The sequence below is a fragment of the Canis lupus genome, chromosome 2, assembly GCF_011100685.1.
Source record: "Canis lupus familiaris isolate Mischka breed German Shepherd chromosome 2, alternate assembly UU_Cfam_GSD_1.0, whole genome shotgun sequence".
In the NCBI taxonomy this organism is placed as follows: Eukaryota; Metazoa; Chordata; class Mammalia; order Carnivora; family Canidae; genus Canis; species Canis lupus.
In genome coordinates this window covers 79,150,187-79,176,483 of record NC_049223.1, presented here as the reverse complement: position 1 = coordinate 79,176,483, position 26,297 = coordinate 79,150,187, and the positions used below count along the sequence as shown (strand labels likewise).

The following is a 26,297-nucleotide window of genomic DNA, read 5'->3' as shown; positions in this document are numbered from 1 at the left end:
TGGGAGCACGGCAGCATGTACTCCATCGGGCTGCTGGGGGCGAGAAAAAGTTCTCCAGAGACACAGAACCAACAGAGTACACACAGATTTATCACAAGGGAACTGCTCGCACGATCGCCAAGGCTTGGTGAAGGCCAAATCTGCAGAGTAGGTCAGAGGCCTGAGACCCCGGGAAGAGACGCCACTGAGCCCAAAGGCTGTCCATTGGCAGAATGTCTTCTCGCTTGACAGGGAGGTCAGTCTTCGCTCTGTTAATGCCTTCGACTGATTGGATGAGGCCCACCCATAGTTGGAGGACAACCGGCTTTACGCGGGAGTCCGCAGATTGAAATGTCAATCTCATCCAAAAACCACTTTCATAGAAACATTCAGAATAACTCAAATTATTTTAGTTAATATTTAATGATTTAATTAGTTTAACTAAATACCTGGGCACCGCAGCCCAGCTAAGTTTTCACACAAACTTAGCCATCACAGCACAGTGACGGTGGCTGTTACGACAATGTATGTGCATAGGTGACACGGCTGAATCATCAATTCTGCATCTGGCATTGTTCTAAACAATTACATGAATCAGCTCAGTCAACGTCACAACGATCTGTGCGCGTGGACGGGTGCATTATTACCCCCACCTTACAGATAAAGAAGGTCAGAGAGGTTGCACGACTCTTGGAAGGCAGAGAGCTGGGATTCGAATCCAGATTTGAACCCCCCTGACTCTAGAGTTCCCAGACCTCCAGCACGTGTTCCCAAACCCCGGTGCGCATCCTTCCTTCCATCACAAGGGCCATGGCCAACATACCAGCCCTTGTTTGAGAAGCTGGCCAGCCCCGGCCACCCCCACCAGAAAGACCGCCAGTGATTCAGTAACAAGCGTTTATTAGGTGGCATCAGAGTGAATCCGACTGCCACCTCCAGTGTAGGATCAGTAGAGCCAGGACACCCGCAGCATCTCTCGCCAGCTGACAGCCCTGGCCTCTCCGGGGAGCAGTGAGGAATTTGGAGGAAGGCAGACCCTATGCCCTGCCCGGGCGGCATTACCACCTGACCACGGGCCACAGTGCACAGCCGGGGTGCCCGGGGGCCAGCCCATGGGGGAGCTCCCGGAGGAAGGGCCAGTACTCTTAGGGCCCATTAAAAACTGTCCTCCAAAGTCACCCCTTATGGATCCCCAGCCACCTGCCATCCAATTAGCAGGCTGATGTGAGTATCTGCCAACCGGCTGCATCAATGGGCCACCGAGGGGCCAGTCCACACAGAGCCACCTCTGTGAAAGGAGGGACGGTTCTACGGGCAATCCTTGGCCCAGGCCTGATGGGAACCCAAGGCTAGGTCTCGGGGCCGGGAGGAGCTGGGAGCAGTCTCCCTGGGCCGGTTCCAACAGTGAGTGGGGACTGAGCTCCCGCAGGAAACCCCAGGCCAAGGCAGGCTGGGAGTGCGGCCTCTGCAGAGGTAGAGCCTCGAGCTGATGGAAAGCTGAGATTGCACAGAGGCCCACCCAGGATCTTCCAAAACCACCACCCAAACAGGAGGGACCACCAAGTCCTGCGCTCGGTGGGAAGCCCCTGCCAGCCCCCCAACCCCACCACAGGGCGACTGCCGGGAATCCCAGGGGCCTCAGCAGAGCACAGACAGCAGGCGAAAGGCACACAGGTTCTAAGGCATATGGTCAGGCACGGGTACCCCTGGCCCAGGCGGGCGTGGGCCCACAGGCAGTGAGGAAGGTGGACAGCCCCCCCCCCACCAGAGAGGCCCAGGCCCGCTGGAGCCCCCACCCCTGGGCCCTGCAGGCCACCCTGGGTCACATCTCATCCTGGAGCCCCAGAGGAGCCGAGGCCAAGAGTCTCTGCAGATGCTCAGGCTCACCGTGGGGGCCCAGAGCTGCTTCCTTAGCCCCAGAGGATCCTGGGAGGCACTCTACTGCCGTTCCCCAGGTCCCCAAGCCGCCGGGCCCAGCGTAGAGGAAAGAAGACAGGTGGGGAAGAGGCAGGGCACCAGGTCACACCTAGCAGATCCCTAGGACAGCCGGGAGACGAGGGGTGGCAGCCGTGCTCCTGCCCAGCATGGTCTCAAACCAGAGCCCGCACCTGCCCCCAAGGGGCGGGACAGGCCAGGATACAGCCCAGTGTGGGTAAGGGGGCGGGTCTCGGCCCCGGAGCGGGGGTCGTCACCCAGGGAGCAAGCTGCAGGGGCTGGGGTGGGGCCAGTGCACGGAGGTCGGCCGTCCGGACAGACAGGGGGACGGACAGCAGAGGTGCCCAGCGGGGCTCACTGCATGTAGGAGTAGCGCCAATCGCCCAGAGGCTCGTGGGTCTCCTTGATGACCTGGGGCGACGTCCACCGCAGGATGTAGTGGGGCCCGCCTGGCTTGTCATTGGTTCCTGTGGAAAAGACAGCTCCGTTTTCCCCTGACAAGGTAACAGCAGCTCCGGGCAGAAGGGGCAGCAGGTGGGAAAAGGAGACAGGACCACCAGCACGCGCAGGAAGCGGCTCAACTAAACGTGTTCAGGAGCCCAGGGTTTCCGGGGCGCTGGGGTGCGGCACTCAGCCGGAGGTTGGGGGGCAGGAAGCAGGGAGCCCCGGACGCCTCGCTCCCCGGGTCCGTAGCCCCACCCGTGAGCACTGTGGGGAGAGCACTGCATGGGGAGCCAGGAGCCTGGGTTTCTGGGACCTCAGCTGAGTCACCGCCCTGCCCCAAGCCTCAGTTTCCCCATTTGTAAACAGGAGGAGTTGCACTGAAGTGACCCGGAGCATGGTGGTAAAGCGCGTGGTGACAAAACCAAAACGTCCCACCACTTCCCAGCCATGTGCCCCTGAGCAAGTCACTCCACCGCCCCGTGCCTCAGTTTACCCCTCTGTAAAATGGGAAGCAGCACCGTACCTTCCTCAGCTCAGGAGGTTGTTGAAAGGGGTCGGAGCTAGCCCAGCGCTCCCAGTGTTCCTATTACTCTGAACACCCGGGACATGAGAGGTCGAGAGTCTCCTGCCAGGGACCCGCCTCCCCTCCAGAAAGGGGGACCCACTCACCAGAGGCTCGGGCCCCCCCAAAGGGCTGCTGGCCCACCACGGAGCCGGTGGACTTGTCGTTGATGTAGAAGTTGCCGGCCGTGTTCCTCAGCATCGTGGTGGCCTCCCGGACGACGTCCCTACACGGCAGGGCAGCGTCACGAGGGCAGCCCAGCCCACCCCGGCAGCCCAGCGGCCGGGGCCCACCCAGAGGCTCTAGGCCCCCCGGGAGCTCCTAGAGCCTCAGCGCCCCCTCCTCCTCCGGAAAGTGGTTACTTAGCACGCCCCCTCGCAGGGCGGCTGCAGGAGCTGAAGGGCAGGATGGGGGTCACGCTGCACACACTCAGCAGTGGCCTGTCCTCGTCCAGTTTCCCTGCCCCTCCCCGGGGACCTAGGGAACCCCCAGACCCCCACCCTGCCCCCGAGTTCCAATCCCAGCTCCACCCTCTTAGACGTGGCAGGAGCTTGTGCTGCGGAGGAAGGAAAAGCCACGTCTCGGGTTTAGCATCCTGGCACCCGGGCTCAAATCCGGCCTCTGCAAGACGCGCGCCGTGCCCTGGCCCTGGAGCCCAAGGCTTCTGCTCTGCAGCACGAGGCAGTGACCTTGCTGAGCGGGGCCCCATCGGACCCGGGGGAGCTGGTCAAAAGCGGGGATCCTGCAGCCCCGCCCCTAGAGACCTAGTTTCCCCAGAATCCGGATTTCAATAAAGAGCCGGCGGCCTCTGCGGCCCGGTGCCTGGGCTGCCTGCCTGCCAGTCAGGGCAGGTGAGGGCGGGGGCGGCCTGAGTACTGGGATCCCCGTCCAGAGGGCAGAGGGTGGCGCGGGGCCAGGTGCTGCAGGACAGCAGGACGAGGGGAAGGGCGCGGCCGCTCACTTATCCTGGGCGAACACTGCCCCCGTGAGGCCGTAGCTGGTGGTGCTGTCGACCAGCCGCAGCGTCTCCTTGTACTTGTCGTCGGGGTAGACGTACACGGTCAGCACCGGCCCGAAGATCTCCTGAGACAAGAGCCCCAGGGTCAGGCCGCGGCCGGACCAGAGCCCCAAGGCCCCCAGACCCCCTGCTCTGGCCTCCGCCCCTCCCCCGTCCCCAGCTCTGCACCTGCCAGAAGGGCCAGGCACCTCCCGCTGGGCTTCCCAACCTGGCGAAGACCCCAGGAAACTCCTGCCCCCCACACACACACATACACACACCCCGTGTGAGCCAAACCCACACCCGAGAGCAAGACTTCCAGCAGCAGCTGGCAGGGAATCCCCCGGCAGTATCACTGTCCCCAGCCTGGGCAGGTGCTTTGACCCCCTTGGAGCCTCAGCTTCTCATCTGTATAATGGGAGGGATGACACCCTCTCTCCCCAGTCAAGTGACCAGCTGTGGCCAGCCCAGAGCTAAGATGGGGACAGTGGCCCCGGTGGCCACGGACAGTGGAAGTGCTAGGACATCACCAGGGGCAGCAGTGTCAAGGACAGAGCACTGGGTTTGGGGTCAGGAGGCTGACCTCAAGGCCTGGCTCCGCTCTCACTGGGAGCGAGACACTCCCGTCTATGAAATGGGATACCACCCCCAGAAGGAAGCCACGTGCAAGGGTCCCACGTGCCCCACGCTCTGATGAGGGACTCCTCCAGGCCCCAGGCTGCCCGCCCCTGTCACCTCCTTCATGATGGACTCCTGAGGGTCCTTGCTCTCGACGATGCAGGGCTCCACGAAGTAGCCCACAGAGTCGTCACACTTGCCCCCGGCCAGGATGGTGAGGCTGGGTGAGAAGCGGGCGTGCTCCAGCCACTTCTTGATGCGGCCGAAGGACTGGGATGGGTGTGAGAAGGGGTGTCACAGACTGGCTGGGAGGCCACTCCCAGCAGCAGCGCCCCCAACACACTTGTCCCCTCAAGGGCCGACACTCTGGAATCGGGGGGGGGGGGGGGGGGGGGGGGGGGGGCAAAGCCAGGGCCTGGCTAAGGCACAGCAGATGCAAGGGCAGGCGTGCGTGCACACTCATGTGAGTCTCTGTTGTCTGCGGCAGAACCACAATTACACTTACAGAAACACAGCACACACATGAACGCACACATACACACGTGCATGGTCACAAGTACGTGTCTGTACGCACACCCGTGCTACGTGTGCACGTATGAAGGTGATGAACACGTGCCTATACACTATGAACAGACACATGGACACGTGTGTGCACACGCAAGGTGCATCTGTTTATGGAGATGTCTGTTTATGAGAGTGACCCACACGCACGCCTACACACCAATATCAGTGTGTTCGTGGGCATGCACGCACTCGTGCACGCATGTCTGGGCTCACGCTGCAGCCATGCAGGCCTATCTGTGCGTGCATGTGAACGTGCACGCCCCGGGGCAAGTCCAGCCTGGGTGGAGGATGTGTGGGAAGCGAGTCCTCTGCTCAAGGAGGTGTCTGCCTTTTTCCGGGCGTGGGCTGGGGGCGTCTGGGCGGCCATCGGACCTTCTTGCCTGAAGCAGCGGGGCTGAGCCCCCCGGTCAAGGCCCCCGGGGCCTCCCCCCTCTCCCACCCAGGGCAGGGCTCGGGCCCCGGAGGGCCTGCGTCTTGGCATCCCGTACCTTGGCATCAATCACAGCGGAGAAGAAGGTCCCGAAATCCTCTGTTGGCTGAAGGCAAGGGAGGCAGCAGAGAGCTGGAGTGGCTCTAGGCCCGAGACAAAGGGAGCCCCCTCCCCGCACCCCCTGCCGCCCGCCCCGCCCCCGCCCAGGAGCCTCCAATCCCATCAGCCCCCCGCTGGGCCGCGGCGGGGAGGAAGAGGCACTCACGTCGCCCACTTTGATCCTGCCGTGCTCCTCCAGCAGCCGCCCTTTGATCTGTGGCCACAGCGACTGCGGCACGTAGAGGCGGGAGCACGCTGAGCACTTCTGGCCGCCGTACTCGAAGGCCGAGCGCAGGGTCCCGCTCACCACGCTGCCCACGTCGGCCGAGCGGTGCACGAAGTGGAAGTTCTTGCCCCCGCACTCTGCAGGGGGAGGGGCGTGAGGGAGCCGGCTTGGGGGGGGCTGCACCTGTGCGCAGGTGTGTGCAGCCCCAACCCCGGGTCACAGCGGGGCACCGGCGGGCCAGACCCATCCCCACCCTATGGCTGGGGAAACGGAGGCTGGGGCAGGGGTGCTCCCACCACGGAGGCAGAAGGACGGGGATCCGAGGCTCCCAGGAGCCAACCGGGGCCTGGAGGCAGGCACAGCTTCCTCGGTGCCTCCCTGACCCCTAACCCGGGAGAGGACAGGGAGGGGTCCACTCCGCGGGCCCCTCTTCCACACCCAAGGCCGCAAACCCAAGGCCACCTCCCTGTTTGCTCAGCCCCCGGGCCCTGGTCTCCTCCCTCCGTGACACATTAGGACCCAGTCACAAAGCACTAACCACCTGCCAGGCTCTGCTCAGCACTTTCTGCGGGCAGCTCAGCGGTTTAGCGCCGCCTTCAGCCCCAGGCCTGATCCTGGAGACCCGGGATCTAGTCCCGCATCAGGCTCCCTGCATGGAGCCTGCTTCTCCCTCTGCCTGAGTCTCTGTCTCTCATGATTAAATAAAATCCTTAAAAAAAAAAAAAAAGCACTTTCTGCTTTGTCTCACTAAAGCCCCCCAGCAACCCCGTTATCCTTCCCATTTTAAAGACAAGAAAACTGAGCGCCTCTCTGGCTGTCAGAAGAACGTGTGACTCTTCATCGCTGAGTCGTGAGTTTGGGCCCCATGTTGGGTGTAGAAATTACTTAAATAAAAAAAAAATTAAAATGAAAACTGAGACACTAGAGAGTGGGTCTGAGGCTGGGACATGTGGGAGAGCAAGCGGGGGTCTCCCTCGCTCAGGGCATAGCTCCCCGCTCCCCACCTCGTCAAGGGCAGACTGGGCTGGAGACGCCACAGCCGGCTGAGGGTGCACCTTCCCTGACCCCCCATCAGAGCACCCACCGGCTCAGGAGGGGGTCCAGTCTCCCCCGTGCGCCCCACGTCACCCCCGGGAGCACGAGCGCTGAACCACCAGCCCCAGCTCTGCTGTTGCTGGGCTGCGTGACCCTGGACACCCCCCCACCCCGCCCATGGGTCCAGCTCTTTCCCCAAACAATGGGGTTCTGTGAGCCCAAGAGTTTGGGAAACACGTATCAGACCCTCCCCTGAAGGCACACGATGCCCCTGAGAGCATCAGAGGCTCTGAAGCCCCGCAGACAAGGAATCTGTCTTGCGCCAACGCAGCGACCTCCTGGACTACGCAAGCGGTGTTTGTGGGATGGAGCCTCGCGGAGCTCTCGGCCCCCTCGGCCCTCGCGTCCCTGCGCCACCTGCACTGGCCCCGTGTCTTCCAACACAAGCTCATCCCCGCCTCGGCCCCCACCTGGGCTGTGCACGCGTCACGCAGCCGCCGCCAGACCCACGTGGCTATTTACATTCACGTTAATTTAAATTAAGCAAAGCAAACCACTCTCTTCCTCAATCACATGTGGCTACCGGCCACCGGCCCAGACAGCACGGACACGAAACATCTGCGTCACCCCGGGAAGCTCCACTGGACGGGGCCGGCGCCTACGACGGTTTGCCCCCCAGATCTTGGCGAGGCTGGCCTCCCCTCCGTGCTCAGGTCTCAGCTCAGAGGCTCCCTCCTTGAAGGGGCCACCCGACGGCCCCCCTGGCCTCTGCACACCTGTTCCCTCCTTGAATTCTCCGCAGCCCCCTCGTCACTGCCCGGTGGCATCATCTCTGTGTCCACCATCTGCCTCCTGCTACTGAACAAAAGCGCCTGAGGGCTGGGTCTGCACCTCTCGCCATCACGGCAACCCTGAGGTCCAGAAAGTGCCTACGGAGATGCTTCGTGTTTTATTTGAATGAATGAAACATTGCACATTCCGGGGCACCAGTGCCTAATACAAGCCCCCGGATCCAGTGCAGCTGCGGCTCTGCTCCTGGGGCCCCGCACTTCTCAGCTCCTGCAAGGCTCACCCCACCACAGGGGAGGGCGCGGGAGAGGGACCCTTACCTCCGGCCAGGCGTGGGAAGGTGCGGAACCGGTCTAGGTTCTGGGCCACCTGCTTCCACAGGTGTTTGAAGGTGCTGCAAGCAGAGGACAGGACGAGGGTTAGGAAGTGAGGCTCAGGTCCCTGAGACAGTGAGGGTCCTCGGGGGCTGGAGAGCAGGCCCTACTGGAGGAACAGGCCCCAAAGCCCAGCAGGTGGGATCTAGGGTTCACAGCGAGGGTCGGGGCTGGAGGGGAGCTGAGCAGGCGGGGGCAGCTGCAGACAGGCTATATTCGGGGCCCGTGGGGAAGGAGCAAGGCCAGGCTTGGTGGCAAGACGACGCAGACAAGGCCAGGGGTCCCGACTCAGACACTCACGGCCATGGACCTGTGCTCATGACTCAACCTCAAACTGTGCACCTCATCTGGGAACCAGAGAGAACGTTCCCCCCACCCCCCGCCCCAGCAGAGCTGGTGTGTGATGGCTCTAATGCGAGTCAGGGTGCTTAGGTCAGTGCCAGACACACGGCGGGCACCTGGCAGGGGACAGACGCCGCCATGGCTGGGAGGGACGCCCCCAGCCCAGCACCCAGCTCCGGAGGCCAAACCGAGGAGGGTCCTGGGAGAGGGAGCTCAGGCCCCCGCCTCCTCCCGGGCTCCGAGTGTGACCAACCTCAGCGCCACAAAACAATAAAAATGCTAATCACCAGGGAGCCCGCGACACAGTAGCTAATACTAATTTATGACTTTCCTACCTTTAAGCCCGCTGCTCGTCAGAGCATGGCAAATGGGGCCAGGCCCGCTCTGCCCGCTAATAGGCAGGGACCCGTGGGGCCTGCGCTGGCGGAGTGGGTCTTTTTGGAAAACGGTCCTCCTCAGCAATTCTAATGCCACCATCACCCCCGGCAAACCCTGGTGGGAACGGGGGCAGGAGAGCCCGAGGCCGGGCAAGGAGGACTAGAAGCCACTGCAGGTGTCCCCAGGGGACACCCGCAAGGACCCCCTAGTACAGACCCCGACACCGCCATCCCGACGACCCTCGGGAACCTCCAACTCCAAGTGACCGGCATGTGACTTGTCACTTTCACCCACGCCTTCCGGGTGTCTACCTTCTTGCCCTCTGGGCCCCCTCCTGCCCAGAGCCTGGACTTCCCCACCGACGCCCCCCCCCGCCCCCAGCCACTGATCCAACCCCACGGCCCAGTGATCGCGTCTCCCTGCCACTTGCTCACTCAAATCCATTCCCACCGTCTCTACCCCGGTTCAGGCCTCTGCTGGCCCGTCCCAGATGTGGACAGCCTCCCCACGGGTCTCCTGCCTCTGGCCCCCGTGACTCGTGCACACAGCAGTCAGAGCGATCACCTGGGACAGAAGCCTCGAGCCCGGGGGTTCAGGGGGGCAGGCCAGGCAAGTGACCAGGTATGCAGAGGCCCAGGGCCAGGTGAGGGTGGGCCAGGACCAGAGCTCACTCCCCCCGCCCCCCAGCCAGTGGTGCCACATGGACATGCAGGCCTAGAGTGGGGCAGGTTCTCAAAAACAGCCTGAAATCTCAAAAAGATTGCACAAATCTCAAAATCTTTGCACAAAACTGTCCCCAACCGTACAAGGTTGGTTCATCTCAATGGAGTCAAAGAAGACAGAGCCTCCCCCCACCCGCCAGGTCCAACTAGAGAGCCTCCGTCTGCAATCTCTGCTTGAAACAAAACCACTTCATCCATACCCTGCTCCCGACCCCTTGGGGATAAGGCCCAGACACCCCCGTGGCCTCACAGGGCCTTACAGTCATGGGACTAAACCCCCACAAGGGGCAAGACTTGTCCACATGCTCACGGGACATACACCTGCTCATTACTGAATGGGGGTCACGAAGGAACCACCTCCTGCCCACACTCCAGCCACACGGAACCACCACCAGCTCCCCGAGCACAGGAGCTTCAGCCTTGGGACCCCGTGTGTCCTGTTCCCTCCCCTGCAGCACCTGCCCCACCGCCTCCCTGCCTGGCTAGCTCCTCTGCCTAGATACCACCTCCTCCAAGAAGCCTTCCCGACTCTCCTCCTCGGAGTCCTTCCAAGCTCCCTCGTGCCTTTCCCAGAAGTGGCATCAAAATCAATATCACCAAATGTCTAGGCTGCTTCCAGCCCGGGAAGGTCCTCCCCTGTGAATTCACCGGACCCTCACAATTGCTCTGGGAAGCAGGGACCATCATTGCTGTTGAACGGGTCAAGAAACGGAGGCCCAGAGAGGAGGCGTGGGCCACCCGTGGCCACGCAGCGAGTGGGGGGGTACGGCCAGCGCCCGACCTCCAGCTCCTGCACCGAGGTCATGAGGTGGGTACCTGGCCAACGTCCCCGTGCCCCCCGCCACACCCACCCCAGGGACTTACGGCACGCTGCCTGTGAAGTTGATGCCGCAGAGGTGCTCGGAGCTGGTGACGGTGTCGCCAAACGTGGGCCCGTCAGCCGGCACAAACTGGATGATATTGGGGGGCAGGCCAGCCTCCCGGAAGACGCGGTAGACGGCATAGCTGGCCAGCATGGCCGTGTCGCTGGGCTTCCACAGGACCACGTTGCCCTGTCCAGGAGGCATGGTGATGACTCACAAGGCCCGGGGCCGCTGGCTCCCCCGACTGCCACCCCCTCCTGAGGCACAGCCATCTCTCACGTGGAACCCCCAGGCCCTTTGAGGCTGGAACGTCCCCTCCTGCTCCAGGCGCCGGGCACTGCGCTCTGAAAACCCTAGCCAGTGAGACCGCACCCTGCCCCCCTGCTCCCACACCCTGGCCAGGCCCTTCTGGAAGCCTGTACCAACTGGCGGGGCCAGCACCCCTCGGGCAGGTCCGTTCTGCGTGTTTCCGTGTTGACGGGCGCTCGCTGGGCAAGGCCAGGCAAGTGCTTGCAGAGCTCTCTCTGCACGTGTCCTGGGTGAGGACACGTGGACACCTGGGCGTGGGCACGGCTGTCGCACAGACGTGCAAGGACAGCCCTGGGCAGGAGCACCCTCGGGAGCAGCCAGCGGCCCCATGTGGGGCTCAGGGCCCTGCCACCCTCCCCCTCCCCCTGCTGCCCCTCCAAGGGCAAGGCTAAGCCGCATGACCCCCACTGGGCGGGAGCTCAGGAGGGCGCAGCGGCCACCTGCGCCCTGACGAGGGCAGTGGACGAAGCCTGCACCGGCCAGACGCGCCCCCCACGCGTGTCCCCCACGAGGCTGCCCTCGCTGCTCACAGCCCCCTACCGGGAGCTTCGCTAGATCTCTGCTTGGAAGAGGACGAAACCCCCTCAGAGGAGTTTGGGGGCTCACCTGGGGGTCCCCCAGCGCAGCGCAAAGCTGGGACCAAACCAGTCTCAGGCCCCAAAGCCTTTCCATGGGCCGCACTGCCTCTGCCTTCTGGGCAGCGCCCACAGCCAGGCCCCCGTCATCGGCCGAGGCAGGAGCGAGGGCTGCACGTCCCCCACCCCCTGCCCACCCCCCTGCCCCGATCTCACCATCAAGGCCATCCTCTTACCATCAGGGCCGGGGCCCCCGCCAGGTTGCCGCCGATCGCCGTGAAGTTAAAGGGGGAGATAGCCGCCACGAAGCCCTGGGGACGGGGAGGGGGGCGGTGAGGCCAAGCTCAAGGCTCCCGCAGGCCCCTGCCCTCCCCGCCACCGCCCCTGTGGGTACCTCCAGCCCCCGGTACACGACACTGCTGGTGCTGGGCAGCCCCTGCCCACCCTCCCGCCGCCCCTGTGGGTACCTCCAGCCCCTGGTACACGACGCTGTTGGTGCTGGGCGGCCCCTGCCCACCCTCCCGCCGCCCCTGTGGGTACCTCCAGCCCCCGGTACACGACGCTGTTGGTGCTGGGCGGCACACTGAGCGGCTGCTGCCCCTCTAGCTCCACGGCAAACTTGGCGTTGAACCGGAGGAAGTCGATGAGCTCCGCCGCCGCGTCAATCTCCGCTTGGATCACCGTCTTGCCCTGCGCACAGGACAGCCCGGGGGTCAGCGCGGAGACGGGCCTCCCGTTGGCCCCGGTCCAACACCGACCGTGCGCCCACAGGGATGAGAGGGGACGGGGTGGGGGTCGGGGGCTCCGGGCCGTGGGAACCCCCAGATCAGGGTAGCCCCTCCTTGGCCCACAGGGTCACTGGCAGCGGTCACCCTGCCTGGGACCTGGAGCGCCAGCAGCTATGATACCCTGGCCACGCTTCCTACGAGCTCCTGAGTCTTTAGTTAACCGTGGAGAGTGTGTGTGTGGCTCCCCGGGGACACTGGGGCGCACAACCACCCCGGGGGCTGCTGAGAATCACGAGGCTCTCAGCCGGTAAGGAGCTGTGGCACCACCTCCGGGGGGCACAGGGGGCCCTCAGCACAGGAGGGAGAGCTGGCCCGTGCCGGGCAAGCCCCCTCCTCTCTCGGCTGCCTTCCCCCCTTTGAGCTGCTGCTGTCACCCCCCGACTCAACATGCGTTCAGCTGAAAAGGTAAACCATGTATCAGGGGCACAGGACTCCGGGGAGACGTGCTGCAAGGCCCTGAAGATGGAGAATAGCTAAGATAGGATCAGTTTCTCCAAAAAGCTGGTAAAGAGGTCACACACACACACACACACACACACACACACAGGACCTCATTACACCCAACAGGATGTGAGCCACAACTGACAAGCAAACAGCAGGCTGCAGGAGCACGGGGCCGCGCGAATCCTTTCGGAGAGAGAAGATTCTGGAAGCCTCACAGAGGAGGTGATATCTGGGCTGGAGCTCGAAGCGTTCAACCCGCCGCAGCCCGCTGGAGGTGTGAGAAAGCCCACAGCCTGGAGGACAGCACGGGGCCCCGAGGACATCTCTTGGTCTCCAGCACGCAGGGCACGTCCTGGCACCAGAAGCAGCCCAGCTGATGTCTGCTCAATGGGGGGTTATGACGGCCTCCCCTGCACCCCCGACTGTGCCCTCAGGTACCTCACCTGTCCCACCATGGTCTTGGCTAGGACCTCTGCCCTGCGAGGCCCACTCAGCATGTCGGCCGCCTTCAGGAAGATCTGGGCCCGGTCTGCAACGGGCTTCAGGTCCCACTCTTTCCTGGCGGCCAAAGAGGCCTCGATGGCTCTGTTGAGTAGGGCCTAACGAGGAGGGAAAGGCGCAGGGCTGTCTCCCACGGCACGAAGGGGCCCAGAGGAGTGCCCGAGGGAGACTGGAGGCCACTCTCCACCCAGGGCCCCAGGCTCCCTGTGGCCCCAGTGCTGCCCACACAGAGTTACAAACACAGCACCCCATCACCTGCTGGTCCACCCCAGGCCCTGAGCCCCCTGCTGCCGTCTGGAGGTCTGAGGGACCTGCCACGTGGGTCAGCATGCCAGGGACTTGGCACCGACTCCCTCAGACGTTAGACCAGCTCTGCTTGCTCGTGTGGTCTCAGCAGGGCCTCACCTTATTCCTGGGGCTCCCAACCCACCAGCTAGAGCCTCCAGCCCTCCAGGTCAGGTGCCTGGCCTTGCCCCTGCCAGGCCAGAACCGCAGCCTGAGACATCCATCTGCCGCCAGCACCCCTGGTGCCAACGGCCCTCGTTGCCACATGAGGCCAGCTCCCAGACCCCCTGCCACAGGGCACCCCACCCCTCTCGCTGACTCTCCATGATGCCGATTCTCCGTCTGGCTTTGCATCCATGGTGTTTCCAACGTCCCTGACTCAGCCTTGCAGAATCGACTCCCCTTGGATACCGGGCTGCCTCGCGGCCATAGGCATGTCAGGGGATGTCAGCCCTGGCCCACGCAGCTCTCATCCAGCTCGAATTAACCCTGGAGGGCCTGGCCTTGTGACAGACTCCACCCCCACCCCGTGGCCAGAGAGAGAAGCAGCATCTGGCATCCACCTCCATGTCAGCAGCCAGCAGGGCAAGAGGGGCAGCGCCCCAACCCAAAGTCACCGGGGACTTACCTTGTCCGCATAGCAGAACTTGGCCACCTTGTGTCCATGGTTGAAGGGCTGCAAGGCGAGAGAAGAGTGAGGTCATTGCCCAGGAGGGAGGGGCCAGGACAGGTGGGGAGGTGGCCGGGCTCAGAGCTCGCCTTCCAGGTAAGAGTCCTCCGCACACCCGCCCTCTCTCCTCCAGATCCCACATCGATCTCTCTGACTGAAGGGTTACAGAACACCTGCTGCTCGGTGAATAAGACAGTTCCTGCTCTGGAAGGTTCACGGTCCCAGAGAAAGGCACGCACCGCACAGTCTTTCAGAGAAAGTGTGCACTTTATGGTCACGCAGACACGGGTTCCTGGCCCAGCTCTGCCGCCTACTAGCTGGGGGCCATACGTATAGTGAGCTCCCCTTTCCAAGCCTCCTCTTATGGGAAATGGGGAACCCCTGCGTCCACATGAGGATAGGGGCCGTCCCGGAACTGACGGAGGGGCGAGGCACTGGAGCAGGTGCCACCCCTTCACTGTCACCGCGGACCACAGGCCCCTGGCACCTGCTGTCCCGAGTCTTGCAAAAGCCCTGCCCAGGGAAGCACTTAGGCAGGGGGCCTGAGGGACGCGCAGGCAGGCCGTTCTCCAGCTGGGCCCAGGGGGGCATGGGGGGCAAGGGCGGCGAGCGGAGACAGCCGGCACCATACGCCAGGGTGGCAGGGAACGAGGACCCCAGAGGGCAGCCCGCGGACGTGCTCAGGCACACGGAGCCTTGCAGGAACGTCCGCCTCGTGCGGCCACACGTCCCCACCACCCAGAGGAGCCGGACATTTGAATCCGTATGTGAAAGCTTCCCGTCGTTAGGTTTGGAAGGGAAGCTGCGGGTGTCCAGCTGGAACCCTGAACTCTGGACGGAAGAGCTGCCCCGGGAGCAGACCCGCAGGGCGAGCGCTGGCATCCCCAGGCGCTGGGCTCTGAGGACGTCCTTGGCCTGCTCGCCGCGGCCCCATGAAACCCCTGTGCGCAAGACTGAGACTCCTGTGGGGGCCCCGCTGGTCACTCGTGCATGTCCTTCCCACGCCCTCGGGAGGAATTTCTCCCCGGGCCCCATGTGGCTTGTCCTCCCGCTGGAGCAGCAGTTGCAGGGCTCTGCGACTGGCCTCTCTGGGGAAGGAGCACCCTGGATTCTGACATTCTGTCCTTTCTCCCCACGCTCTAGGTGGCCAGTGGTTCCCACTCTCCTAACGAGACGCCGAAGCAGGTGCAGTCATTGTCTTAACCCCCTCCGGGCAGGCGTGACATGGGATCTTTCAGGACAATACCCCCAAGACGACTGCTTTTGGAGGTTTTGTATCGGCGCACAGAATTCAAAATCTGGGAACGGACCACGATCCCCCCCGGGAGGCAGAGACCCCCGTGTGTTGCACGCTTATCTGTTGCCTGAGAGAAGGACCCCGGATTCGGGGAGAAGCGAGCCCTGCCCGCTGCCCGCCCACCCGCCTGCCCGCCGGACTCACCGACACCTGGTACTGCACGTCCAAGGTCCACACCTCCTCATCCCCCACCACACAGGGGATGGCTTCCGTCCGGCCCTTGAGGTCCTTCAAAGCCTGCAGAGGGGACAACGGGGCAGATGGGCACCTCCTCCCCTTCTCTGGCCCACCTGAAACCCCGGTGCAGAGCCTGCAAATGCAGATGGCCAGGAAGGGGCCCTGAGGTCAGAGGGCATCTGCTCTGCTCAGGGGGCAGCAGGCTTCAGCCCCCGCCCGCTGTCACCATCCTGTCCTGCGGGCAGGCGAGGCCAGCATTGCCAGGTCTTCCCGTCATAAGCAGAACAGAAAACCGTATGTGAAAGGTATGTGACATCACATGATTCTTACAATATTGGCAATTAACGGGACAACGTTCTTCAGCATAAAACGTCCGTGGGCTGACAAGCCCTGACCTGGCCCGAGCCCCCCAGGGGCCCGGCTTGCACCCCCGCTGCCTCCAGCCTCTTCCATCCTCTGGACACACGGCTGGCTGTCCCAGAGCCGTGTTCCTTCCAAGGCTGGGGGCGGGCAGGGGGGCAGGTGCCTTGGGGGTGGTGGCCGGAGGCCCAGAGAGGGGTCCTGGGGGCTGCTCAAGGCTGTCCTCCCTCCCTCCACGCCCTCCCCGCACTGGGTGCCCCCACCGCCCCGTTACCTTCTGGAGCGCATCTCGCTCGGGGCTGCCCTGCGTGAATGCCAAGACTGGCTCGTTGGCCACCTTCAGGGAAGAGGTGTGCTTCCACCACAACCTGGGGTACAAGGGCGGGAACAGAGGCACACAGGTCAGCAGTGGCCGCCGCCAGACCGAGGCCCTCCACCTCCAACAGTGGGGGTGGGGGGGGGTCGATGGTTCTGGGTTGGCCTAGAATCCTGAAATCGGAGCAAGTACAGAACTGGCCCTGAGATCCAAAACCCAAGTTCAGCAGCCCAGGGGGCTCAGCGGTTTAGGGCCGCCTTCAGTCCAGGGCGAGATCCTGGAGACCCGGGATTGAGTCCCATGTCAGGCTCCCTGCATGGAGCCTGCTTCTCCCTCTGCCTCTGCCTCTCAATCTCTGTGTCTCTCATGAATAAATAAACAGGGACGCCTGGGGGCTCAGTGGTTAAGCATCTGCCTTTAGCCCAGGGCGTGATCCCAGGGTCCCAGGATCGAGTCCCGCATCGGGCTCCCTGCATGGAGCCTGCTTCTCCCTCTGCCTGTGTCTCTGCCTCTCCCTCTGTCTCTCATTAATAAATAAATAAAATTTAAAATAAATAAATAAATAAAATCTTTAAAAATAAATAAATAAACAAAACCCAGGTTCCAGTCCCAGGCCTGCCACTGTGCATCCTTGGACCCATGATCTGCCTCCCCTGGGCCCGTTTCTACCTCTCTAAGCGAGAACCACCACACGAACCCACATGGCTGTTTGGTATTTAAATTCAATCAGCGCAAAACCACTTCTAAGCGTTCTGTACGTGGAGGGGATGGACTCTCCCTTCACTTCCCCATGATGCAGCCCTTCTCCCACCCGGCCCCAAGTTACTGCTGCCTCTGGGCTGAAAGGGCAGCTTCCAGAGCTCGGCCCCCGCTGGGATTCCCTTGGTAACCAGAGCTGAGCTCCGGGGAGGCAAGAACATCCGAGATGTGTGGGCCGTGACCTTGGAGAAGTGCCCCCCTCAGCTCGCAGCCACAGCAGGGGCTGGCTTAGGGGCTCAGGGCCTGACTCCAGGCTCCTCCAGAACTCCTCGTCCTGGAAACCCTGTTCGGTCTTGAACCTTATGACCTCGCTGGCTGGTGACAAACTGGTGACCACGGCCCCTCACGTCTGCGGACAGCAAGGCAGTTGGGTGGGTGGGGGGCAGCCGGGTAAGAGCTAGGACGTGAAGCCATTCGTTCCAGAGCTGGAGCCCCAGCTGGGGGAGTCCTCCACGCGCCAGTGTCACCTGGGCTGTGAGTGCTGGGGGCATTTTTTATCCCTCCTCCCTGGGAAGGGGTCTGGAGACCTACGGACCCAGCCTGGAAGGCCTGGAGGAAGGACACAAAACCAGGAGCCGTGAGGACTGGTCCTTCATTCTACAAGGGTCTTGGGCACCTGCAAAGTCTCTGGCGCTGCTCTAAACACTGGAGACCAAGACAGCAAGGCCTCGGGCCGCATATGGGGCAGGATTTCTTTTTCTTCGGTGTCCTGAGCTTCTCGCACACCACTCGGAAGAGTAAAGAGGTAGGCAGGACAGAGTGGTGGGCAGCAAAACAAGGTTTATTGAGCAATAGTAAAGCAAAGTTCACTGAACTGTACAAAGCTCCAGAAGAGGGAGGGGACCTGACAGGGTTGCCACCAGAGTTTCTAAATCCGGGGGTTTTATGGGCTGGTTGGCCGCCTGTTTTAATCTGATCGACCCTCCCTGAACCTGCCATCCAATCAGCTTTTTGGCATCTATCAATCACGTGGGAAAGGGTAGAGGGCTCCCTCCGGAGTGGCATAAAGTCCTTCTGAGGCTGGTTTCCTCTTAGGGCAAGGGCTTTGTCCCCGCCTGCCTTTCTTCCAATCATCCATCACAAGCAGCTAACCTCCAGTGGGGGCCACGGGCAAGAAATAAACACAGTTAGGACAGAGGGCTTGTGACAATGAGTCAGGGCAAGGGCAGGGCTGTTCCAGCCAGGGTCATCAGGGCAGGCCTCTCGGGGGAGGTGTCGTCTGAGGGTGACCTGGGATCTGAGAAGGGCAAAGAAGAGCACTCCAAGCCCAGGGGAGTGCAAGGATAAAGGCCCAGAGCAGGAAGCTTGACAGGAAGCGCTGAGAGGGGCCTGGGCGGTCCAGGAGGGAGGAAGGCAGGGCCTGGTTGCCCAAGATCTTGTCTAACGAACGGCAGAGTGAGCTGGGCCTTACCGCCCCCCCCACCCCAACACACCTCCCAGGCAGCACCCAGCACACCCGAGGAGGCCAGCCCCATTCCTCAGGCCTCACCCTTCCCCTAACCAAGGGCAGAAACGTGGGGCTAGGCCAGCCCCCCACCAGGCCTTTCGCTGGAGAGCTGAGGAGATGGTAACACAGAGCTGTAGGTACGCCCCGTAAATTAAAGTTCACACCGACCCCCTCCAGACGGTGTGGGGAAGAACAGAGAGGCTGCCAAGGTCCAGGCCACAAGCCTTAACCCCAGCCCAGAAAGCAGGGGCGGTGTGTGTGTGCCCCCAGGGCCGTCTGGAAGGTTCCAGCAGCACACCACCCCCAATCAGTAAATCAGATACCACCATCTCCTCTGGCAGCCAGGAGGGTGTCGCAGAGAGGGGGTGTGGGCTAGGAGCCTGGAGGTGCGCGCCCCAACCCCAGCCCGGACCCCAGTTCCCAGGACGTGCAGAAAGCACACCTCCTCCGAGACCTCAGCCCGTTGCTATAAAATCGGCGGGCCTCGGAGTGCCCACCTGAAGAATGCGGGTGGTACGGTGTGCCCTGCAGGGGCATGGCGGGGTTCGAGGTGCTTGTCTTTCCTCACCCCTCCTGCTCTGTATTTCTAAGAAAACTGTCTTCTAGAACGTTACTGCACCAGGAGCGCCTGACTCAGCGCCTGGCTCAGTGGGTAGAGCATGCAACTCTCGATCTCAGGGTCGTGAGTTCACCCACCACATTGGACATAGAGCTTACTTTAAAAAAAAAAAAAAAGGCAAAAAAAAAAAAGGCAAATTGGTTCTCAGACACCCTCAGGTCACAACGATCAGGGGCTAGCCCGGGTGCTCAACAACTAGCGCTGGAATCAGCTTAGCACCACATTCCACCCAGCTTAAAATATAACAGCTACCAGCCCTCCTGAACCTGCTGCCTCCCAGGCAGAAACAGAAACCCTGCAGGCCTCTCTCCACCTCCCCCAGGGCAGAGGTCCACTGGGACCACAGGCTCACATCCCGCATTGGCTTCCTCTACGCCTGGAAAGTCTCCAAGCCCCGGCCTGGCTGCCCAACAGTCCGAATGTAGGGAACAGAATTCAAAGATCATCCTGAGTCAGAGCAGCCAAAAATGATCCAAGGACGCCTGACAAAAGCAATCCCCCCCCCTTTTATTTTGGCTCATGGGCCATGTGGGGTGAACATGAACACCTTTCCCTCGGCTCCAGGGGGAAGGCAGAGAAGAGTCCCTCACAGAACCTGGAGCCTCTGGGAGGATCTGCGAGGCCCGGGGAGGCAGGACTGCATGCCTCAGTCGTCAGCATACGTTTATTCCACGTCTCAAGGACACAGAGACTACTCAGATAAGGACAATGAAATCTGCCTACTTGGCGGCTTCTCATTTCTTCCACAACAAAAAATCGGAATCCTTACTGAGGGCTCCAGGCTCATTTTCCATCACCCCCGCCTCAGCCCGCCCACTCAGTCTGCTGCAATCCGGCCACCTGGGTCTTTTCGGAGTCACCTCTGCTTGGGATGCTACCCTCCAGCGCCTGGACGGCGGGGTGGGGGGGCATCAAGTCATCTCAGAGCCCCATGTTCTTGTCACTGACGCTGCTCATCATGGAGCTGTGCCTGTCTGTGCTCCCAACAGGCCATCAGCGACCCCCTACGGCCTGCAAACATTCTGCTCACTACCAGACACACCATCTGGTGCACCGGAGCATGTGAGAAATGCTTTTTTTTTTTTTTTTTTTAAAGATTTATCTATTTATTCATGCGAGGCAGAGACACAGGCAGAGGGAGAAGCAGGCTCCCCGCAGGAGCCCAATGCAGGACTCGATCCCAGATCCCAGGACCACGACCCGAGCCAAAGGCAGCCACCCAACTGCTGAGCCACCCAGGCGTCCCAAGAAATGCCTTTTAAAACAAAGAACATGGGACACCTGGGTGGCTCAGTCGGTTGCCTTCGGCTCAGGTCATAACCCCAGAGTCCCAGGATCATGTTCTAAGTCTGGCTCCCTGCTTGGTTGGGAGTCTGCTTCGCCCTCTACCCCTCCCCCCTCATCCTCGTACACCTTCTCTCTAATAAAATTCTAAAAAACAAAACAAAACAAAGAACACACTGATACACCTTTCATGAGACTCATCAAGAAAAAAGTGGGGGTGAAAAAAGAAAAAAAGAAAAAAGTGGGGGTGGGGGAGATAATGAACACCCAAATGTCAGCACCACCAGGCTCCCAGGACTGGACTCCCAAGCCAGTGCCCTTCTGCTCACACATGGGGCTGGCTGCAGGTCCCTAGTGGCCGAGGTTAGTGGTGAGTGGTGACTGAGGCCAAGGAGAGGAGGAGAAAGGAAACACCCTTGCTTCATTCAGCTTCCAGATTTTCCTAGCTGTTATATGGGACCTGATAAGGCCAATCCTCCTAATCTCTGAGATAAGGGGCGGTGAGCCGAGAGAAAGTGCGGGGCCCTGGGCAGGTCCAGAAGGGAGCGGCATCAGGCCCAGGCCAAGCTGTTTCCACTTTACTGCCCCGGAAACATCAAGGAGTATTTATTAAGCGCTTACGACACACCTGGCACTACGCTAAGTGGTTATCTCCTGAATCCAGCTACGGATGCATGAGGAAGGTGCCAGGATTATTATTAGTAGTATTACATATGAGAAAATGGACTTCTGAGATTTCTGTGCTCACGCATGGCTCCGGGGCACAGCCCCACAGACCTGAACCCAGGTCTTCCTACGGCAGAAGCACCTGCAGGCACTCAGAGACCCCTGAGCAGCGGGGCTGTGGTGACAGGTTGGTCCTCCCTCGGGCTCAACATTTCCCAGCTCACCAAAGAGGTGGGTGGTGGCTTGCTGTCCACGGGCTCTGAGGGCTCAGCCTAGGGCTGGCCGCTCCCTGAGGTCCCTGCCAGGAAAGGAAAGATCTAGAGTGGGTAAGAAACCCCCAGGATGGGCAGGTGTCTGCGCCCTCCTCTGCGGCGAGCGAGGTCAACCCCAACAGAAAGGGGTTTGCATCCGGGTAATTAATGAGGATGAAGGGAAAGCACCGGGGGCATCTGAGTTCCACACCTGCCTCTACTCTGTGCTCCTGGGACCTGGATATTCCTGATCCAGGGCGATCACCCAGGACAGCCCATGGGTGGGGAAGAGGATCAAAATAATACATAAAGCAACACTGTCTAGGTGCTGAAACTCTTCAAAGTGGTTTCTGAGTGTGAATTCATTTCCTCGCCAGGACAGTCCCCCGGGGTGGCTGCCACTGTCTTTATCCACCACACGGGAACATGAGGCAGCACACAGAGGTTGCATAGCCCGCCCAGGGCCACAGGGCTGCTAAGAGGTGGAGCCAGAATCCAGCCCGTGCTGTCCTCTGGGCCATTCCAACAGCCAGTGGTCAGCACCTACTATGCGCCAGGCCAGGGGCTGGGGACCAGCAGCAGGTGCTTGAGGTATGCTAGTGACAACTGCAGTCCAAGTAGGGGCTCTAACAGCCTCTGAAGCCAGGACTAGGGTCACTTTAGAGTCTAGTTGTTCCTTCACTCAATTAGTCACATCATCTCTAATCCTCTGGTACCCAGCAAGGTCTGGTATAAAAACTAGTAATAGAGAACAATTCACTTCCAGTATAAGCCTACTATGTGCCAGGGCTAGTTCTTCTGCTTATTAAATCTATATATAAATACAAACATGGATCTGGGCTCTTTCCAAGAATTTGCAGGGACATAACCGAGGACACCCCTGATAAAGTCAATGAAGTAGAGAAAAAAGCAGGAGATCAGGGCCAAAGACAGGAGGCAGTCAACTGCGGGCCTGATGTTTACTAGCTTAAGGCCTCAGACAAGTCTTCCTCAATTTCCAAGGGTCTCCATCGTTTAATCCCTGAAATGGGAACAGCGACGCCTACATCATAGGTTGCTGAGGAGCTCAGTAAAATAATGCACATAAAAGGGATCCCTGGGTGGCGCAGCGGTTTGGCGCCTGCCTTTGGCCCAGGGCGCGATCCTGGAGACCCGGGATCGAATCCCACGTCGGGCTCCCGGTGCATGGAGCCTGCTTCTCCCTCTGCCTGTGTCTCTGCCTCTCTCTTTCTCTCTCTGTGACTATCATAAAAAAAAAATAATAATAATGCACATAAAAGGTATGAGGCCGTGGGGGGCAGTAAGATAGACAAGTCTATGAAATAAAAAAGTAAACGACAAAAAAAGCATTTGCGGGTGAGCCCACCATTAAATACTGTTGGTTGGTTTTTTTTTTTTTTTAAGCATATGTATCCGTGAATCTTAAATATTTGTTGAATAAATGAAAAAGTAGCCAAACATCAAACCTGCTTTTCTAGAGCAGTGGCTCTCAACTAGGAGCAATTTGGCCCAGGAGACTTTCCGCAGTGTCTGGCATTTTTATATTGTCACAAACTGTGGGGTGCTAATGGAGTCTAGCGAGGAGAGGCCAGGAAAGCTGCTAAACATTCTACAATGCACGGGACGGCCCCCACAACACAGGATTAGCCAGGCTCAGAATGTTAATAGTGCCAAGGTTGAGAAACTCTGTCTAGGGCATTGGGCCAGCTGCTCTATCAAAAGAGGTAACCTGAGCCTTCAGATCTGGTTGCAAAAAAACGCTTTGGCTCCGCTCCGGAGGCTCTGTAATTAAGAGCACGAAGCTGGAGTCTGACTGTGATTCTAGCTCTTCATTTGCCTTCACTGGCAGCTAAGTTTCCCATCTGCAAAAATGGGGATAATATAGTGCTTATCAGCACAGGGCCAGGTCTGTGGTTCTTGATTGCTTGATAAATATTATTGCTATCACAAGCTTTTTTTTTTAGAATAGAGATTGCTTTCTACCAGATATTGGAGGTTTTTATGGCTAAGTACCCACCGCCTGCCCTTGAACTGAAAACTCTCTGAAGGCCCTATCCACCTGTAAGTCCCCCGGGTACCCCTCTCTTCCAGTATCCCACATGGTAGGTACTCAGTCAGCGCATGAATCTACGGGGCTTCCTCCCCCATGGGGGGCGGGAGGGGGGGGGAGTATCAGTGCAGGGAGAAGCTGGCAAAAGGGACCACGCTGGAGGGGTGGCAAGTCTGGCCCCCAACCTTGGCTTGGGAGAGGAGTCCTCCCCTGCTGTGCTCCTCCTGTGCCCTTACCTATCAAGCCCCCACTCACAAAGGACACTGACCCATGCCCAGGGCACCGGCCCCTCCCCCGTACCATCCCTTGGGAAACTGATTAACTCAGGGCAGGGCTCAGCAGTGGATACCTAGATGGTCTGGTCACAAGTCCCAGGGGTCAGGCAAACAAAACTCGAACTGGGAGCGGGGGCTGCCCAGCCCTGAAAGGGAGGCCCACCTCCACCACCCAGTCCGCCAGGCCGAGCCTCTCTGGGACAGGGTCTGTGCCCTGCCCACTTCCATCACCCAGTCGGCCAGACCCAAGCCTCTCTGGGAAGGGGTCTGTGCCCTGCCCACCTCCGTCACCCAGTCCGCCAGGCCGAGCCTCTCCGGGATGGGGTCTGTGCCCTGCCCACCTCCATCACCCAGTCCGCCAGGCCGAGCCTCTCCGGGATGGGGTCTGTGCCCTGCCCACCTCCGTCACCCAGTCCGCCAGGCCGAGCCTCTCCGGGATGGGGTCTGTGCCCTGCCCACCTCCATCACCCAGTCCGCCAGGCCGAGCCTCTCCGGGATGGGGTCTGTGCCCTGCCCACCTCCGTCACCCAGTCCGCCAGGCCGAGCCTCTCCGGGATGGGGTCTGTGCCCTGCCCACCTCCATCACCCAGTCCGCCAGGCCGAGCCTCTCCCGGCCGGGGTCTGTGCCCTGCCCACCTCCCGCACCTAGCCCAGAAGAGCTCCAAGAACATGTGCCACTGAGCGGGCGAGGGTCCGGGAACCCAGCTCCACAGCACGGGCGTTTGCAGGGCAGGTGCACCCTGGAGCTACACCCTGGCTTCTTCACCTCTGAGTTGCACCATCCACCGCAGTTTGAACGAGCGGGATAAACGACGATCGCGACTAGTAAGCCCGGGGGCTGCGCGTGAGCCGCTGTGCAAGGCCTGCGCGCAGGGTCTCCCTCGGTCACCGCGGGGGCGGGACCCAGTGCCCGAGCCCGGCGTCTGGCACGGTAGAAGCACCCCGCCGGCCCGACGGAAGGGGCCCTCTTCTGCCCCGTACTTATCTCGGAAAGGGGGGGGGGGGGGTCGGAGAGGAAAGAGGGAGGTGGAAGTCCCTGCAGAAAGGAGAGAGGAGCCCCGGGGAGCCCCGCGTCGGGTCCTGAATGTGAGCCCGAGGTTGGGGAGCCCGGCTCGGGGCGGGGGGGCTCCGCGGGGGCACTTTCCGAGCGTGGGAGCCGGGAGGAAGGAGATGAGGAGGGGGCTCCGCGGGGAGGAGGGCCTGGATGAGCGGAGGGGGGTGGGGGAAGCGGCCCCCGCGGGGAGGCCTCGGGATCGCGGCGGGGCACCCGGCAGGGGCGCCCCCTCCACCTGCCGCAGGCCCAGGGCGCACTCACCCGGGGTCCCTCCAGGGCCGCGCCAGCAGGGCACGGCGGAGCGCGGGCGGCAGCGGCAGCAGCATGTCGAGCGCTGCACGGGGCCGAGCACCGACCCTGCGACCCCCCGGCGGTTCGCGCACTGGGAGCCCCGGGCGCGGCCAGGAGGCGGAGCCCCGCCCGGAGCGCACCACCTGGGCAGGCGGGGGGGCGAGTCACGCGGCCGTCCTCCGAGTCGGGATCCCCCGAAGCGCCTCCGTGCCTGGCCTCTGTTCGTACGATAGCTCCAGGGTGAGGGCACCTGAGAGGCCTGCAGGCGACACGGAACAAGGCGGCTTTAAAGGGAGGCAATGACAGTTACACGCTTCCCCCCCCCGTCTTTTATGGTATGGCCCCGCCGGCCTCAAAGGGGCGTGAGCCTCCTCGGCCAATCAGAGAGACGCCTCGGACCCTGCGGGCCAATCGGATGGGCGGCCGTGTGGCGGAGAGAGCCAATGAGAGAGCCGGAGGGGGACACGTGGGAGGAGCCGCGGGAGGACCGAGGGTCGGTGCGTCAGGTGCGCTGAGCATCCGCCCGCCCCGGCTGCCCTCGGCCAGGTGCGCGCCGCACTCCACCCGGGGCTGCAGCCCGGTGCCTCGGAGCCCGCAGGCCCTGCCTCTAGCCTCCCGCCGGTGGGCACCCAGCCTGCCCCCACCTGCAGGCCTGGCGCTTGGATCAATCGGCCTGCGTCCCGATTACGATCAGTGAGCGATGAAACCCAGCCGGTCCATGCTTACCTTCCGCAAAGCTAGGGGACCTGGTGATGGAGGATGCTTGGAAGAAAGGCAGGCAGGGAAAAAATAATAAAATATAAAACATAAAATAATAATAATAATAACATAAAATAGAATAAAATAACATAAAATAAATAATAACATAAAATAAATAAAATAAAATAAATAAAAATAAATTAAATAATAAATTAAATAAATAAACAAATAAATAAATAAAATAATAAAATAAATAAAATAAATAAATAAAATAAAATAAATAAAAATAAAAATAAATAAAATAATAAATTAAATAAATAAATAAAATAATAAAATAAAATATAAAATAAAATAATAAAATGAAATAAAATAAAATAAAAAAGAAAGGCAGGCAGGGGCAAGCTCCCTCCTCCCCCAAGAGGAAACCACCCTTGAAAGGGTGGAACACCCACCCTGGAAGAAGCCTTCCACCCTTTCCCATGTGATGCATCGATGACAAAACACTGATTAGATGACAGGCTCAGCGAGGGTTGATTAGATTAAAACAGCTGGCCAATAAGCCCATAAAACCTCCAGATCTAAATTCCAAATCTGCAACCGTCTCAGGGCCCCTCCCTCTTTGGGAGCTTTGTGCGCCATCATTCAATCAACTTGACTGTTGCTCAGGTTAGCCTTGCTTTGCTGCCCACCACTCTGTCCGGCCTATCTCTTCATTCTGACCAAGAACCGGGGAGCACCGGAGGAAAAGAAATCCTGCGACACTGGAACCGGTTGTCCCTGCGCCCCATTCCACCCCCATCCCTCCCCACCCCGGCCAACCCCT

General features: G+C 60.7%; 1 protein-coding gene across 1 annotated transcript; it reads right to left on the bottom strand.

Annotated features, from left to right (window-relative positions):
• Window positions 1–383: 383 nt before the first annotated feature.
• ALDH4A1 (aldehyde dehydrogenase 4 family member A1) lies at window positions 384–24,900 on the bottom strand. Its single transcript, XM_038531813.1, has 15 exons — window positions 24,746–24,900; window positions 16,038–16,131; window positions 15,371–15,463; window positions 13,888–13,935; window positions 12,917–13,072; window positions 11,782–11,931; window positions 11,478–11,552; window positions 10,359–10,546; window positions 7,999–8,072; window positions 5,795–5,991; window positions 5,588–5,635; window positions 4,653–4,805; window positions 3,882–4,003; window positions 3,028–3,146; window positions 384–2,381 (listed from the first exon to the last, which is right to left on the bottom strand). Exons 1-15 carry the CDS (start codon window positions 24,808–24,810, stop codon window positions 2,269–2,271), a joined length of 1,695 nt encoding a protein of 564 aa, XP_038387741.1. The 5' UTR covers window positions 24,811–24,900; the 3' UTR covers window positions 384–2,268.
• Between the last annotated feature and the right edge of the window lie 1,397 nt (window positions 24,901–26,297).

Bases quoted from the DNA above. Each gene is read 5' to 3' on its own strand.
- ALDH4A1 (XM_038531813.1), bottom strand. From the start codon at position 24,810: ATGCTGCTGCCGCTGCCGCCCGCGCTCCGCCGTGCCCTGCTGGCGCGG. The intron at 5,992-7,998 runs GTAAGGGTCCCT...CTCCCCCTGCAG, and splicing joins CTTCCCACGCCTGGCCGGAG to AGTGCGGGGGCAAGAACTTC. The intron at 4,004-4,652 runs GTGACAGGGGCG...CTCTTGTCTCAG, and splicing joins AGGAGTCCATCATGAAGGAG to GAGATCTTCGGGCCGGTGCT.